Below are 16,499 nucleotides of genomic sequence, written 5' to 3'. Positions count from 1 at the left end.
TGTTTTAGAAAGAAATCTGTTTTTTTACTTCACAATTATTTGGCATATAGTATTTATATCAGAGAAAATATTCGTTAATAGCAATAGCTAAAGAAACTAAGTACAGGATTTCTGCTTTTAAAGACATCTCATAAAAACAAACAAAGAACCAAAGCTGTGGGGATGTGTCAGTGGCTGAGCACCTGCTTAGCATGCCTGAGGCCAAGGCTTCAGTCTCAAGCACAAAAGCATAACAAGTAAACGAACAACCACAAACCATTAAACAAAACACGAACTCAGACAAAAAAGCAGTGGCAACGGGAAGCTGTTTAGGATGGAGAAAACTGGACATCAGGTAAGTTTCAAGTTTTTACGTTGCCTGTAGATTGTTTCAAAAGTATTCTTGATAAATCTTCACTAATCTACTGTGAATAATGATACTAAAACTGGCTGCTGGCTTTATATTCTTTACAGATTAAGCTTTTCCCTGGCAAAGTCAGTGGGGATTGTAAAGATCATCTTACCTTGACACCAGTCCCGGCCTGAGAGTCTTTATTTTCTGTGTCTTGGTAAACACTGGGATTATAATCTCTCTGTGCTCTGAACAGGGGCAGCAATTGTGCCCAGGTAGCCTGCCTGGGAAGATGCTCCTCGAGGTACTCTTGGTTTTCTTGGGAAAGGCTGGGCATGTTTTTCCAACAAGTACCTCACGAGGATCTTGTCATCTGGTTTTACCAACACCAGTGGATCCTCTTTGTTCTTCGGTTGGTTAATGCTGGGCCGTGTCTGCGTATGCTGGGCACCTTCCTGAAAAGTTACACTAAGAAAAGCAAAAGGCTGATCCGTTCTGTGGATCAGTAGTGGCTTATCCACTTATCTTAGCTTTTTTTCCCAGGTGGAACTGCTCATTGAGTGTGTATGTCATGACTGCCCTCTGTAGGCGGGAAAGTAAAGTTTCTTCGTTAAACACTGGGCTACAGCATTGTGTTTCAAGTGAGAACAAGCTGAACAAAAGGCAAGCAAACGTGTTGTAAGCTCACAGTACCTTTCTGATTTTGCCTCATGCCTTTGTGCCTTTCCGAAAGCAACGCCCTTCAGACCTCCATGAAACCAGTGCTGCTGCTGCTGCTGCTGCTCAGTGGCTGTGTCTGTACAGGGAGGAGCCTCATCACAGAGAAATGTCATAAAGTGAAACTTGGATGCATCTGCAAGTGGCTCAAGTATAGAAAGAAGAAAAAGTTGTTTTTTTTAAAAAAACATTTATTATTTTAAATTATGAGTGTGTATATTGGTTTTTATGTGGGTGTGCACCTGTGTATGTGCCCATTGTGGCCATACGAATCTGACCTCTTGGAGTTGGAGTTATTGGTGGCTGTGAGGCACTAGATGTGGGTGCTGGAAACTGAACTTGCATCCTTTCAAAGAGCAGCCAACACTCTTAACCATTGAGCCATCTCTTTAGCCACAAGGCATACATTTTTCAAGAATGTTTTCAGTCTGAAACCATGGCTGCATATATGCACAGTGCATATATGCACTGTGTTTTTGCTCATTACACATGCCTTTTGGGACCACAGATGTAGTGTCTTTTAGTTTTTTATGGATAGTGAAACGCACACAAGCAGTTAGCTCGTTGGTAATCAGGTACTTTCTTTTCCCTGTTCACTGTAGGTTAACTTGAGCAGGTAGCATCATTTTGTTTTTATTAATGGATTTTATAGACAACATGCAATTAATGAAAAGCCTTTTGATGTTTTTATGTATAACACACACATAAAATAAAAATTTCCTTGACATAGGAAAACCTTGCTCTGAGAACTGACTGAAGAACATGATTTGTGATCTTGGGTTTCAACCTCTGTCTGCAGATGCTGAGGAACAGTGCCATTGTGCTCTGCAGCAGGGGGCTCATCAGCCAGCCCGGGCAAGGTAGTAACATTGGAGCCTATAATCTGAGGTGCACAGAAGAGCTGTGGCATTCACAACACATTTGCTTGCCTTTTGTTAGCTTGTTCTCACGTGAAACACAGTGCTACAGCAGTGTTCTAAAATGTGCTCCAAGGAGCGTTCTGTGGCATATAGATCACTGCCTGTCCTGTCTCTCTTTCTTGGCCCATTTCCTTCCCTTTGGCTGCAGAAGTTATATCTTGACTTATGGCATGAGACACATAGACAAATCCTCAAATAGTGTATAAGCGTCAGTAGCAACATGAAGGTATAAACATTGAAGGTTTAAGATTAGGAATCAACTAGGCCTGAATTACTGCCTGAGGATATTCCAAGAGAACAGCAAGCAAAGACCTGGCTGTATTCTGCCTGTGTCCAAAGAACCTGAGTGAGTCTGAATTATTAGTAATTCAGGCCCCCAGGTCATGGTATAGTATCACCCACACTTAGGGTGAGTCTCCCTATCTCAATTAGCCCAATTTAGAAACTCCCTCTCAGACATGCCAAGAGCTTCTTCTTCTTCTTCTTCTTCTTCTTCTTCTTCTTCTTCTTCTTCTTCTTCTTCTTCTTCTTCTTCTTTTTTAAAATCATTTATTTTTATGTTATGTACATTGGTGTTTTGCCATGGGCGTGGGGTCTCCTGGAACTAGAGTTACAGACAGTTGTGAGTTGCCATGTGGGTGTTGGGAATTGAACCCAGGTCTTCTGGAAGAGCAGTCAGTCTTAACCACTAAGCAATCTCTTCAGCCACCAAGTTTCAACTTCTATGTGATTCTAGATTGTGTCAAACTGACAATCTTCATCATCATATGGCTGTTTTTGAACTTTTCTTGTCCACAACTCAAAAGTCACTCAGGCTCCTCACAAAACTTTGTGTTTTTCATGTCCTTCTGCTCTGCTTCTTACTTTCTTTCACCGTAGATTAAAATAAGCTCAGTGAACAGTAATTCAGTTTTTGCCCAAATATACAATATTATATATAAAATGCTTTTATGTGATAGGCATATAATAGGCTAAGGCCTGAATTCAAACTGACTTATGAAAGAAGTCATGTGGGTGGTGCAAAGGAACATTTGGAAAGACAGAACATCTCTTCTAATCTCATCCTATTTCAGTTTCACTCACAGTCAACCCACAGGCCATAGCTGCTAAGTTATTAATGGAAATTGTAGGAAGAAAGGATTTCCATATTTGGTTTCTCAGGTGTTTGCTTCAAATCCCCACCCTCTCAGATAATCTTGGCATCTCATGGTTTTTATTAGGATCCACACATTTTGGCCATCTGCATCTATTCTTTGTTGCCAAGGTACCCACTATGACATGGACTCCAACAGTAGAAATAGCCAGAGTATTAAAATCTCAGTTAGCTTGTTAAATGTGGGTACAAATGATGGTGGAAAATGTAGGATGCTGGTTGAAGACCAAAGGGAGTTGTTCTGAGAACAAAAAGATAGGGAATATATTTAGATGAATATCTAGTTTGCCAGTTGTTTCTTGGACTGGAAATAAAGCAGGCATTTTTTTGCTGGACTTATTTATTTGTTTTTTGGACAGGGTCTCATGCCCAGGGTGGTCTTGAATTTATTATGTAACCAAGGCTAACTTTGGACTCTAGCTCCTCCTGCCTCCACTGCTGGAGCACTGAGATTATAAACGTGTACCCCTACAGCAGGCTTCTTTTCTTGACTTTTAAAGCATTAAGGTTAACTCTGTTTTAGTTTTTTGGGAGTTCATTACTAGTACACAATCACTTTCTGCTTTTCCTACACAAAACATTTCCCCTTAGATTTGTTGTCAAAAGGATACTCAGATTTCTACTTCCAGTCAAGACAGAATGACAGTGGGCCAATTTACTCTCCCCAAGGAAGCAAACAAAAAACTTGGTGATACCTATAAAAACAAACAAAAAATCCTACAGTACTGGGATATTGGGCACCAGTACAGAAGGGCAGTGATTCCCAAGTGACAGAAAACAAATATACTGAGGCCCATTTGTCCCCTAGCTTCAAGCTGGGAGAAAAGTTTTAGCCTTGAATTCAAGGAAGAGACTTAGAATGGAAGGTGAAGAGTTGAGCAGTGGTTCTGGCTGATGCTTGGGTATCAGGTGATCCAAAGGCTGAGTGCTAGAAAGAAGAGCTCCACAGAGTGGAGACTTTGAAACCATCAGAGGTTGCTCCGAGAGGTTCAGTTGATTGCTATTAGTGTACTGGTAAGAGAAGACGAGCTGAGGTCAGGGATGGAACCACCCAAAAATAGAGGAAGTCATCCTTAGATCTCAGGAAGGGCTGGAAATAGTGTGCAACAGTTCTCAGAGACATTATACTCCATATCTCACTCGGTACTCAGAACTCAAAAGAGTTTTGCCTCATCACTGGGGAAATCAAAGATTGACCACACACCACCCTGGTCTTTCCTAACAAAGCTTACAGTAAAACGCAAAAGATCATACTCTTGGTGATTAAGTATGTCCTGCATCAAAGTTCAATATTATGTAGAGAGATAACAGCAATCTCAATACCCAGTGAAGTAAAATTCACCAGATTTGGTATCTAAGAAGTTCCAGGCATGCCACAAATTAGGACTATATATGACCCATAGTCAGAGATGAGCCACTCTGACTTCACCCAGAGTTGAAATTTATGCCCAAATGGCATAGATAATAGAACTAGTAGACAGGAAATGAAAACGGTGTTTTACAATGTATTCCACAAGCTCAAAAAGCTTGAGGGGGAAAAGTAACACATGAAGTAGTGACAAGGGAGATACAAATGTGACTCAAATTAAAATTCTGGGGATGAAAAATTCACTTGGTAAGAATGCAGGATAAACAGTGAATTTGAAGACTATCCAAGGCAAAATATTGAAATAAAAAGCAAGAGAAAATCAACAGAGCACTGGTGAACTATGGGATACTTTCAAACCATCTAATATAAATGTATTCAGTGGAGAGGAGGGTATAGTAAATACAATATGTGAAGAAAGGGTCAGCAAGATGATTCAGCAGAGAAAGTTGCTTGCTGCCAGGCCTAAGGATGAGCTTGGTCTCTGGACACACGTGTTGGAAGGAGAGAACCAGTTTCCACAAATTGTTTTCTAACCATCACATGTGTGCCATGACACACAGGAATAAATAAACAAATTAAAGAAGGAATAAAAAAATCTTGAAGAAATTAAGGCCCAAATGTTTCCATATTAGACAATCTCAATAAATCTAAAATTTAAGAAACATTAAAAAAATCTATGAAAAGACACACTATCCTAAAACTAATGAAACTGGTGAAAAAGAGAAATCTTAAAAGCAATCAGAGAAAATAAGATTAGTAAGAAATGAACTTAGCTAAGAAGACACGAGGATTGCACACAGGAACAGTGTGAGAGATTGCACACAGGAACAGTGTGAGAGATTGCACACAGAACAAGGTTAGCAGGAAGACAGTAGGGAACTTAAAAACCAACATCAACACCACTGAAAGAAAAATTTTATCCTCATGAAAATTATTAAAAGATGAAGGCAAAATACTGATTTTTTAGACATTCAAAGACTGCAAGAATTAATCAGCATTGGACCTTAATTATGAGAATTACTACATGAAACTTTTAATGCAAAAGGAAAATGATAATCAAAACCCCAAATCTGGATGTATATGAAGAAAGAACACTCAAAATCATAACTGTTGAGGCTAGATACAAAGACACTAAAATTAGTTTAATTTTCCTTAAATGTTGCTGTGGTGATACATTGTGCACCCCAATAAAATTTATCTGGAGATCAGAGGACAGGGCCAGCCACTAGATTAGATATAGAGGCCAGACAGTGATGGCACACACCCTTAATCCTATCATTTGGGAGACAGAGATCCACCTGGATCTGGTGAATTCAAGGCCACACTGAGAACAAAGCCACGTGTAATGGCACACACCTTTAATCCCAGAAAATAAGATGGCAGGGAAGAAAAGGGTATATAAGGCATGAAGAAACAGGAACTCCCTGTCTTGAGACTAAAGATTTCCTAGAGGTAAGAGCTTGTGACTGGCTTGTTCTGCTTCTCTGATCTTTCAACTTTCACCCCAATATCTGGCTCAGGGTATTTTTTAAATTATTAATAAGACCCTTTAGCAATTCGTGTTACAGGTAATTTCAAAGAAGGTACTAACAGTGAGGAGCTGGGAATGGCTCAGGAGTAGGATGTGTGAAGCTCAGGATTCAGCTCTTAGGTGAGACTTTAGGGGCACTCAATGAAATAAAATAAAAAACACAACAAAACAACAATAACAAACAGCAGTCAATGAAGAAAAAAGTCTGTCTGAAATAGGAAAAAAAATCAATAAAACCTCTGGTCAGTATCTAGGTTGTGGGTTTGGTCCTTAGCTTTAAAGAGACAAAGGTAGTAACAGATACAGAGACAGAGATACAGACACACACACACACACACAAACACACACACGAGAGAGAGAGAGAGAGAGAGAGAGAGAGAGAGAGAGAGAGAGAGAGAGAGAGAGAGAAGAGGTGGAGGGGAACATAGTATTAATTATTAATATCTGGAATGAAAAAGACAATCTCAGTACTAATTTTATAGATATCAGATTAATAATAAATATTATGAACAACTTCATACTAGTAAGTTAGGTAATTAGGTGAAATGGATAAATTTCTCTAAAGATGCAAACTATCAATGTTAAGTTAAGGGGAAATAAATTACCTGAATAACTTTATATCTATATAGAAAGTGGAAATTGTAAAAAAAATTCTTACAAGGCAGACTCCAGGTCCAGATGTCTTTATTGCTGAGTTCCAACTTTAGTTTTGACAGTTAAAAGTAACACATTGGGGCTGGGGAAATAGCTAAGTCAGTAGCACGCTTACAGAAGCAGAAGGAACTGAGTTTGACTCCAGCACCCAAGTAAAAAGCTAGATGTAGCAGCACATGCCTGTAATTCTAATACTGGGGAGGCAGAGATAGGAGGACCCTTGGGGCTCACTGTTAAAGGTAGTCTAGCATAATCAGGAAGCACCAGGTCATAGTGAAAAAAATGAAACACCCGAGAGGTATGTCTCTGAGGAATGACACCCAAGGCTGACCTCTGGCCCCCACCTGTACATGCACCCAAGCACACATATGCACACACTGGTATGTAAACATACACACACGCATGCTCCACATACACTAGTAAAGTAATGGCATGAATTTTATACAGGTAAGTACTTTCTGATTGGATTCGAAGCTCAACCCATCAGAGCAAATTTATATCTGACTGGCCAAAAGCCAGTGGGTAAGGAGGTCATATGGTTTTGTTAAATGGGCATGTTGTCAAACTGTATTCTAAATATTTATGTTTACACACATAGATTAGCGCTACTCTCAACCTTGGTCAGAGAAGCTTTTGTAGAAGTGGGCAGTGGTTACTGCAGAGACCCATGACAGGTCAAAGTACTGAGAACAAGTGATGGTTGAGTGCTCAGTCCTAAAAGGGACTTACATCAACAGCCCTTTCTCATCCAAGGCTTAGAGGATATTATGGAAAAGGGAGGGTAAAAAGAATGTAAGAGACAGAGGACAGATTGGAGCGTTGTGAAATTCTAGTTTCTGTACAGGACATGGCTGTTGGATTCATGAAATCATAGTAGCTGTGCTTAACTGCATAAGACCTACATGAGATAAGGCCTTTCAACATTCTAGCACGGATGGAGATGGATGCACGAGGCCCCCCACTTCTAGCTGGGAAGCTATTGACAGTTAATGGCTGCTGGGGGTTGTGGGGTAATTCTTTCAGGGGTATAGCCACTGGTAAGTTGCCTATGATTCACTAAATAACCCCATGTACATACACATGCATCGCTGCCTGGGAGACCAGCCTCCATACAGTCCAGGGCTCAAAAGGAAATCCACAGCATCAGCATATACTACAACTTTTTTTTATTGAGAGCGTTAGGGGAAAAGACACTCACACACTCTCTTGATGGTTTCCTTCAGACCTTTTCTTTATTCTTCTTTGGCATTCTCTATTCTTTATTTTCCTGGTGATTTCCTTCTCTCATTCTTGATGTTTTCCTTCTAACTCATTTAAACTCTCATTCTTGATGTTTTCCTTCTAGTCCATCTTAACTCTCTTTTTCTCTATCTCTATTCTTTCTCTTGCAGCTTATATACCCCAACAAAGCTTTTCAGGCAATATAAGAATTACAATGTGATTACATTATGTTTTTCAAGTGAATGATTACAATGAATACAAGTAAAAAACAGCATGTTTTCCATATCCCTTACATGTTTAAACATTTTACGTATTACAGGTGAAAAACAAATTATCCCAAGGACCCACATACATTCATATCCAAGCAACTTGTTATAGATTAACCACATAGGCAAGCCAGATAGTTTTCTTAGTCATGTCTTTTACTGGCAGACTGCATTTTGCTGTTACAAAGAATGGGCTAATTACTTTATTACTTATCTTGAAAGGTAATCTTATAAGGAATCTTAAAGGAATCACAAACCTAAACTTTTATATATGAAAAAGAATCAGTCAGCTCTACTTTAAATCTTTGGGGTGCATACCCACTCATCAATAGTTTCTTATATCAGGAGATTGAGGGCAGAAATGGGTATAAGGAATTAATCATCACCTTTGATCATCAACCAATCCTAGCAAGAAAGGCATGTCAGCTAATGATAATTGGGATACTTTGTATTTTTTACTCTAACCTAATGAATCTGTAACTCAGCTATATGTCCTTGTGAACTTTAGATTGTTTTCTGGGGTTTTTCATCTTAAAACTATTATCAAAGCATCTGATCTAACCTGAAGTTATTTTAAGGCTTGGTTTCAGCTATCATGCACTCCAAAACCTGTGAACACATCTCCCAACATTAAGGTTAAACAAATTTAAGCTAGCTGGGCTACTGGGACTCAATTGTTTTTCTTAATTATTAATCTAAGCCACAATCTGTATGGTTCCTCAATAGAAACGCATGTGTTGTAGTAGTGTGACACTTCCTTGTTTATATTTTAATCATCAAAACTCTACTTAAACTAACATTATTATTATCATTTAGACAGTACAGTTTAGGAAGAAATCATCTTCATAATAATCCACAGGTAAAAATGCTCAGTAGAATGGGATGTTTCAATGAGATAAACACACTACATTACAGGCAGTGGGGATCTCCCCACACCCATTCACACCGTGCCAGACACCAGAGGAAGATGGCAGCGGCAAACATGTAAAGGCACAGCAGAAGCAAAAGACACTCTAGGGTCTGTAGTCTCAGGGCACTGCCTATCCGAGATTCATCCATCAGAAATTTTCCTCCTGGTAGGCTGACACCCTGAAGTCAATTGCCACCTGCTGCTCCTCTGACATGGCTACCAGCACACATGTACGTGCAAGCAACTCTAATTAAACTCTGGGTTCTGTGGCTAGTGAGGTCATAGTTCTTAGTGAAGAGCCCACTACTGCCAGTTGCCTAAACCAGTATAATTCTTAGCTGTGTTATAAACACTTCTCCTCATACCCACAGATAAGTGTTGCTTTCATCAAAGATGCTTCTTTTTGCAGCATACAGAAACTATTACAGAATGCCATAATTGGTCACAATGGAGAGAACAGCCAGTCTGGGGAGCCCAGATCCAGCTGATCCCAAGGCTCAGGGAACATCTCAGCAGAAAGATAGTAAGAGCCAGAGGACCAGAAAGTTTGCTACCAGATTGGGCCTTCTAGAGATGGTAGGGAATTTAGACCCATGAACTTTTAACAAAATGGCTGCTTAAACAAGACCTGAAGAGTGACGGCAAAAGTTGACATGCCAATGTGAAGAGCTACAAGCAATTAAAAACTGCAGATAGGGGAGAATTTACCAAGGATGAGCTCCCTAATTGATAATTCAATACCAAGTGGTCATCCATAAAACATATACATAGAAATTATACTATGTGAATCCAACAGGTTGTATTTATATAATTATCACATACATGAATTTGTTATTGTAAATATATGTTACTAATAATTAAAGAAAAAGAGGACAAATTTAAGAAGAAGCTGAGGAGCATGGAAAAAAGAGTAGAGATGATGCAGTCATATTTTAGTTAAAAATACACTAAATTTAAGAATGAATAAAAGTCCAGTGGGTTATAAAAAATAAAAGACATGAAATTAAGTGGGGCAGCAGTGGCACACGCCTTTAATCCCAGCACTCAGGAGGCAAAGCCAGGCAGACCTCTGTGAGTTCAAGGCCAGCCTGGTCTACAGAGTGAGATCCAGGACAGACACCAAAACTACACTGAGAAAGCCTGTCTCAAAAAAACAAAAAACAAAACAAAACAAGAAAGACATGAAAGTAGGATGGACATGTGGTAAAAAGCCTTCCCAAGGCTGTGAAAGGGGGATAGAAGAGGGAATGGAGGATGGATATGATCAAAATACATATACATCAAAGAATAAATAAAAACCACAGAAAATGAAAGTAATCCTTGCTGATGAAAATGCATGGAATTATATAAAGTATTTAAAGTAGAAAGTGAATATGAGCAGATTACATTTTAATCCATGTAAAGACACACTCTAAAGGGCTGGAGATGCGTAGCACGAATCTTTTTTTTTTTTTTTGGTTTTTCGAGACAGGGTTTCTCTGTGTAGCTTTGCGCCTTTCCTGGGACTCACTTGGTAGCCCAGGCTGGCCTTGAACTCACAGAGATCCGCCTGGCTCTGCCTCCCGAGTGCTGGGATTAAAGGCGTGCGCCACCACCGCCTGGTGGTTTGTTTGTATTTTATCATTAGTATATTATTATTATTATATTCCTTTTGTTTCCTAATGAGATAGAGCAAGAAAGGATGTGGATTTGTATGAGTAGGGAGGATCTGGGAAGATTTGGGAGAGGGGAAACTGAATCGGAACATATTTTATGAAAAAAATTATTTTATTTCAATAAAACAAAACAAAACAAAAAATTGCACTGAAATTCCTATACAATCATCTTCACACACTGATGCTAATGATTCCATAGAAGGGAATACTGAAGGTCTGACTGTTGGGTTTTGGAGTGCGTACACTGAAAATTTGGGTAGATACTTTTGGAAGTTCTAGGCTTCACTTCATAATGATGTGATTTTGTCATAGCAAGACCATGTTCCCTGCACAGTTTAGAATTTGCTTTCTTATTTCTAATGATAGATGAAAAGAGTTACTGACTTGCTTATCCCCCAGGCTTAATGCTGACATTGGAGGCCAGGAATAACCTTCTACGTGGTGTGCTGTTGACATGCTTTCCACTTACCATCAGTGGTCTCTGGGTATCAAGAATCAGTAGCACTCTCTCACTACTGTAGTAGCAACTCCCAAAGTCTCAGTTTCAACCTTGAGAGCTAGGTCCCCCACTTCAGAACCTCTAAAACATGTCCTGGATTTTCAAGACAGTTAATGCAAACAGCTTTGAAACCTGTAGGTTTGCTATCAGTGAGTTATTTTACTAAGTGGTTATTGGGTCAATTCTAGTATTTTCTTGGTAAGCAAATCTTCAGTGCAGGCTATAGTTTTTGTAGTTCCTTTGGGCTAGGGGTGTAGCTCAGTGGTAGAATGAGTGTTCGGCATTATTTCAATCTCTAGACAACCTTCTTGAAAAAGGGACTTAATTCATAATATCAGTCAAGTTTCAAGTAAGCAGTATAAGGATTATCTTATAAGCACTTGCTATTTGTTTGTTTCTTTGAGAGGGTTCATATTGTGAAGCCCAGGCTGGCTTCCACCTGCCAATTTTTCTCTTTTTGCCCAGGTGTCAGGATTACAGGCATGCAGCTTTCACTACTCAGTTAAAAAATTACATTAAAGTTTTATTTATGTACTTCTTGTGAATGGGTGTGGGCATGCTAGCGGAGTATTGAGTGAATGGAGCTCAGAGGACAACTCTTAGGGAGCCTGCTCTCACCTCTCATTTTGTGGGTCTGGGAGCTGAACTCAATGGTTGGGTTTGGTGGTAAAACCCATTGTTTACCCGCTGAGCCCTTTGCATGGTCCTATACTCCCCATTTTAAAAGGTAACATTGTTCTACTTCTGGTAGGGGATACACGTAGAGTGCTTGCCTCAAACAAGGAAGTCCTGTGTTCAATTCCCAATATGGCTAAAAACAAAGATAAAATTTTTCCTTCAGAAAAATAAGGCATATTATGTTAGGTATAAGATATGGGCCCTTTTGTACCGTTATTCAGCAATTTACATTAAATTAGGGTGTATCCTTCCATCTAATTTCTGACAGAATAATGGGCCTGTGTTCTAACCTAGTGAACCCGTGAAAATATCAACTTACTTGGCAAAGGGGATCACAGGATGAAGAAGTGAATAGGTTAAGGATCAGGAGAGTTGCTTGGATTATTCAGGTGAAACTTGGATACCTCTGTGAGCTGTGGTCAGAGAAGGGCAGACATGGTGACCGTGACTTCGAACACTGAGAAAAGGAGTCATGAGCCTTTGCGAACTGGAGAGGGTAGGAGAGCAGACTTTCCTGAGCCAGTAGTATAAACTCATTCCAGCCTAAAGCTGTTCTGCAGGGAGAGACCTATTCTTCTGGACTTCTGACCCACACACTATGATGAATTTATGCTTGATTTAAGCCATCCAAATTGTGGTAATTTGTTTCAGTATTGATAGAAAATCAATATAATCTTCTACACTATTATTCTTTATAGCCATGTATGATTTTGGCTTGTGATGGATTTTTAAAACTTCAACTTTTTTTTTTTTTAAAAGTAGAAATATACTGGTTATTTTTTATACATTCCTTTGTGTGCTTTTACCCCTTTCCAAACGCTATTATATAGACTTCCGTGTAACCTGAAGACAGAGGGCAGTTCAGGCCTTCCTGGGAGAAAACTTGGGTTGAGCACAAATTGTGAGATAAAACACCACAAGCCGAGAGAAACTGAAGACTTCTGGAACCCTGGGCCTATGACTCATTTTTCAGACTCAGTTTTATACTTCAACTCTGAGTATGAGTGCCAGGTTCACTGAGATGGTCAATTCAACAAACTCCAAGCTCAAAGGTCGTAAATTAAACTTCTCTGAAGACTGACGTTAGGATTTTTGGGGGCAGAGGGCTCTGGGTGTCTGGAACACCCAGCGAGGTGGCCCGCCCGAGGTGTTTTGGGCCCTATCGGCTTCCTCCCTCCGCCGCGGTCACGTGCCTGTGCTCACGTGCCAGACGCTGCTGTCACTTTGCAGCTGTTCCGGCTTCCTGTGTGTGGTCTCTCAACGTCCCCCGCCGTCTCCCTGCCGTGGCCGCCGAGCCTCGGAGCTCGACCGGCGCCCGCCCGCCCGTGCGGCCCTCGCGTCCCCGCGGCTGTCCAGGTGAGGCTCCGGAGGGCGGGCTGCTTTCCCTGCGGGCCCGGGGGGTCCGCAGAACCGCAAGGCCTTCCCGGCGGAGGCGCTGGAGAGCGCGGGGGCGGGCGGACGGGGGCGGGCGGACGGGCCGGGGCCTCTCGGGAAGGCCGCTCCGGGCCCGGGTCCCAGCCTCTCCCGGACCCAGCCGGTTTTGCCTGGGACCCGCAGCCTGCGCCGCTTGCTTGTTTAGGCAGCAAGTTCCCACATAGAGAGATTTCAGTTCCACACTGACTAAGCAGAGTGGGACGTGGAATAGAATTTGGGTATGATTTTTACTTCCTTATGGTTGTGGGCAAGAACATAAATTTTGGGAATGGGATGCTGGGCTTTTGTATCGTGGTAAAAAGAGGTGTAAGCTTTTAAACTGAACTGAGGATTTTTTAGAAGCTCTTTATTGTACATTTTTCTCGTTAGACTAGACTGCCGTTGTTCACTATGCCCAATTTGTTCGAGAAATTTCTCTCAGTATTGATTTTGAAAATGTTGGTCAATTTTTGTTGGAAAGGAAGGCACTGGTTTATGAAAATTTACCATGCCACTTGGTGTATTTTATTTCGACCAGTAATTTTAAAGAAAGGAGTTAATATGGCTCTTCACAATGAAGCATAATAGATGCCAATAAAATACCATAATTGGCCTTTATCTGTTTTTAATAGTATTTTCTGTAGAAGAGAATGGACCGTGATTTAATAGATTTAAAGTAGTGGATTTTGGGTTGCTGTTAGCATATTCAAAGCTCTGGGTATGGTTGCACCAAAGGTGGTCAAAGAGTCTTATTTAATATTCTATTTAATTCTAAATTTGCTGTCAGTCTCCTAAATGGTCATTTCAAAAGTCTCACTGTATATTAAGGCTAATAATTAAAAGCTCTTTCCTAGAAAAGAAAAAGCCAATAGAAAGCCCTTTTATGGGGCTGTGGACAAGATTTGAAATATGTTAATGTTGTACAGTCTTAGGATATTTAATATTTAAATTAAATGAAATTAATATGATTATATTAATACTAGTAGTTAAAATATAATGCCTGCTCTTCTGTTTTTATCTTGACCGTAAATTGAAGATCTGTGGAGAAACATTCACTATCATATTAGATGACCAAAATGGACATTCGAGGTGCTGTGGATGCTGCCGTCCCAACTAACATCATTGCAGCTAAGGCTGCCGAAGTTCGTGCCAACAAAGTGAACTGGCAGTCTTATCTTCAGTAAGTACTGGTTTGCTGTGAATCATGAATGTCATGTGCTTTTACATCAGCGTTTTTCATGGTCATGCTTCTATGAGAGAAATACTGGAAAAATACTAATTGTGGAAGAAACATTTCCTCCTCTCCACAGATAGCTGGAGCCTCCTGGTGTGGTAGGAACAGCTTGGGGAAGTAGAGCAGTTACTATTATTATGGTGGTTATTTTATTTTGTGTGCATGACTGTTTTGCCTGCGTGCATGTATGTGTACCACATGCATGCTGGTGTCTTCAGAAGGAAGTCTCAGATACCCTGGAACTGGAGTTACAGATGGTTTAAAACACCATCTGTGTGCTGACCTTTGCATGTCAGAGAATAACTGTATGAGAACTGGCTCTCTCCTGTCATTAGGTACTAGGGATCAAACCCAGGTTGCCAGGCTTGAGTGGCAGGTGCCTTTACCCTCTGAGACATCTCACTGGCCCTCATTTATTTTTGATAATATTTTATCATTGTGTTCTATTTCATGTGGGTTTATTTTGGCATATTTATAACTGAATTTCTGAGGATCAGATTTGGATATGCACATTGAAAAATCAGTTGATTAGTCTGTTGCTAATTTATTTTTCTTGTCTACACAAAGGTTACATAAAGTAGTGTCTCAAAAGGAACTCAAAGTATCAGAACAGACCTTTACTTCATTGTTAGCAGCGATGGTAGGAAACTGTTCAAGGGCTTGTGAGTGTACAAGAAAGGGTAGCTAATTCTACCATCAGAAGTTACCTGAAGCGGTGATCCTTCAACTTAGTTAATTCAAGGAGGAATGCTATTTGACATATGGCAAAAAAGAGGACCTGTCCAGATACAACAGACACTGTCTTAAAGGCAACGATGGTGCTGGAAGTTATTTACAGTTTGGAGGCAAGCAGTGGTGAGAGCTGACACTCACAGCAAGGCAGGGGTACCTTTGTGCCCTTGGGAGGAGTTGGGCCTCTTCCTGCCACTTGGTGCTTTTCAAGAGGATTCTTAAGCCATGAAACCCACAATATATTTGAAGTCTAAGAGGGTCAGTATGTGCAACTCATGAAAGTGATAGTTGATTGTAGATGGCAGTTTGTGTTCCAGAATTCCCTTTTTCAAAACAGTCACTATCCTCATGGGGGTACAAGGAACAGAGTTTAACATTTCTTTACTCTTGGAGCTGGAGGAGCTCGGTTGTAGAGTGCTTGTACAGTGGGTGTGAATGTGGGATACACAGTACCACCAGGAGAACCCAAATGCCTGTTCTGAAAAGCACTGCTAAGGCTGCTGAGGTTCTTGGCCTGCAATAGATGACCTAGTTCATTGCTTGGTGGGGAAGGGAAGTAGCTTAGATAGGGAGAATCTTATATAGAATCTACATAGTGGTAGTGTTAAGGTTGTTGGAGTGGTCAGAACTGGGCACATTTGAGAAAGTTAGTGTATGGGCAAAAGATGTCTAGGATGACTTCTAGATTCCTATTTTGAGGACGTGGGCTATTGTGAGGCCAGTCGCCAGAGGATGGTTGGAGGAAAGACTTAGTGATGTTTCCCGCGCTCATCAATGTGAAATTATTTAAATCCTCTGAGCTCCTGACTTCTTCAGTCCAGAAAGTCTTAGATTAGAGGACAAGGAGTTGTGTGGTTGCAGAGCCTGGCTCTGTTTGTAGTCAAACAGAAGAGTGTTGATCATGAAGCACTGGCAGTGCAGCAGAACTTTCTCTGGCCTGGCTGTGGAGTGCTTTGGGTTACGTGGAGATTTTTCAGTTGTGTACTTTTCCAGTCCTGAGCCTTGGTGCCACATACATCTTATTTTCCTTTTTCCTAGTTCTGAACTTCATTTTATTGTCTGTGTTATAGATTCCTTTAATAAGCCCTCTTTGCTCTGCATGTTTATGTGCAAATGTTCACCATATATAACCAAATGTCTGTTCTTGAGCTTTCTGATGTGGGACACTAGTGGGTATAAAGTGTCTTTCCTGAAAGAGCAGTTACAGGCTGAACAT

At 40.5% G+C, this 16,499-nt stretch overlaps 2 protein-coding genes across 7 annotated transcripts in view; one reads left to right on the top strand and one right to left on the bottom strand.

Annotated features, from left to right (window-relative positions):
* Rgs20 (regulator of G protein signaling 20) overlaps positions 1–668 on the bottom strand; it is a 131,369-nt gene extending 130,701 nt beyond the window's left edge. For 2 of the 3 annotated variants that reach the window (XM_059255629.1, XM_059255631.1), the window contains exon 1: positions 504–668. In XM_059255629.1, coding sequence (XP_059111612.1) covers positions 504–668 — 165 coding nt within the window. The remainder of the gene's footprint in view (positions 1–503) is intronic. The other variant, XM_059255630.1, reaches the window with a different exon arrangement.
* Positions 669–13,119: 12,451 nt separating this feature from the next.
* Positions 13,120–16,499, top strand: part of Atp6v1h (ATPase H+ transporting V1 subunit H) — a 105,260-nt gene continuing 101,880 nt past the window's right edge. For 2 of the 4 annotated variants that reach the window (XR_009377494.1, XM_059253802.1), the window contains exons 1-2: positions 13,121–13,260; positions 14,354–14,497. Coding sequence is in view for 3 of the 4 variants with exons in the window: in XM_059253802.1 (XP_059109785.1) it covers positions 14,385–14,497 (113 nt within the window). In the remaining variant the exon portion in view is untranslated. Of the gene's footprint in view, positions 13,261–13,442; positions 13,557–14,353; positions 14,498–16,499 lie in introns of those variants that run through there. The other 2 variants (XM_059253804.1, XM_059253803.1) reach the window with 2 other exon arrangements.

The sequence above is a fragment of the Peromyscus eremicus genome, chromosome 2 (assembly GCF_949786415.1).
Source record: "Peromyscus eremicus chromosome 2, PerEre_H2_v1, whole genome shotgun sequence".
In the NCBI taxonomy this organism is placed as follows: domain Eukaryota; kingdom Metazoa; phylum Chordata; class Mammalia; order Rodentia; family Cricetidae; genus Peromyscus; species Peromyscus eremicus.
Note: the sequence above shows the minus strand (reverse complement) of the source record. Positions and strands in the feature narration are given on the sequence as shown.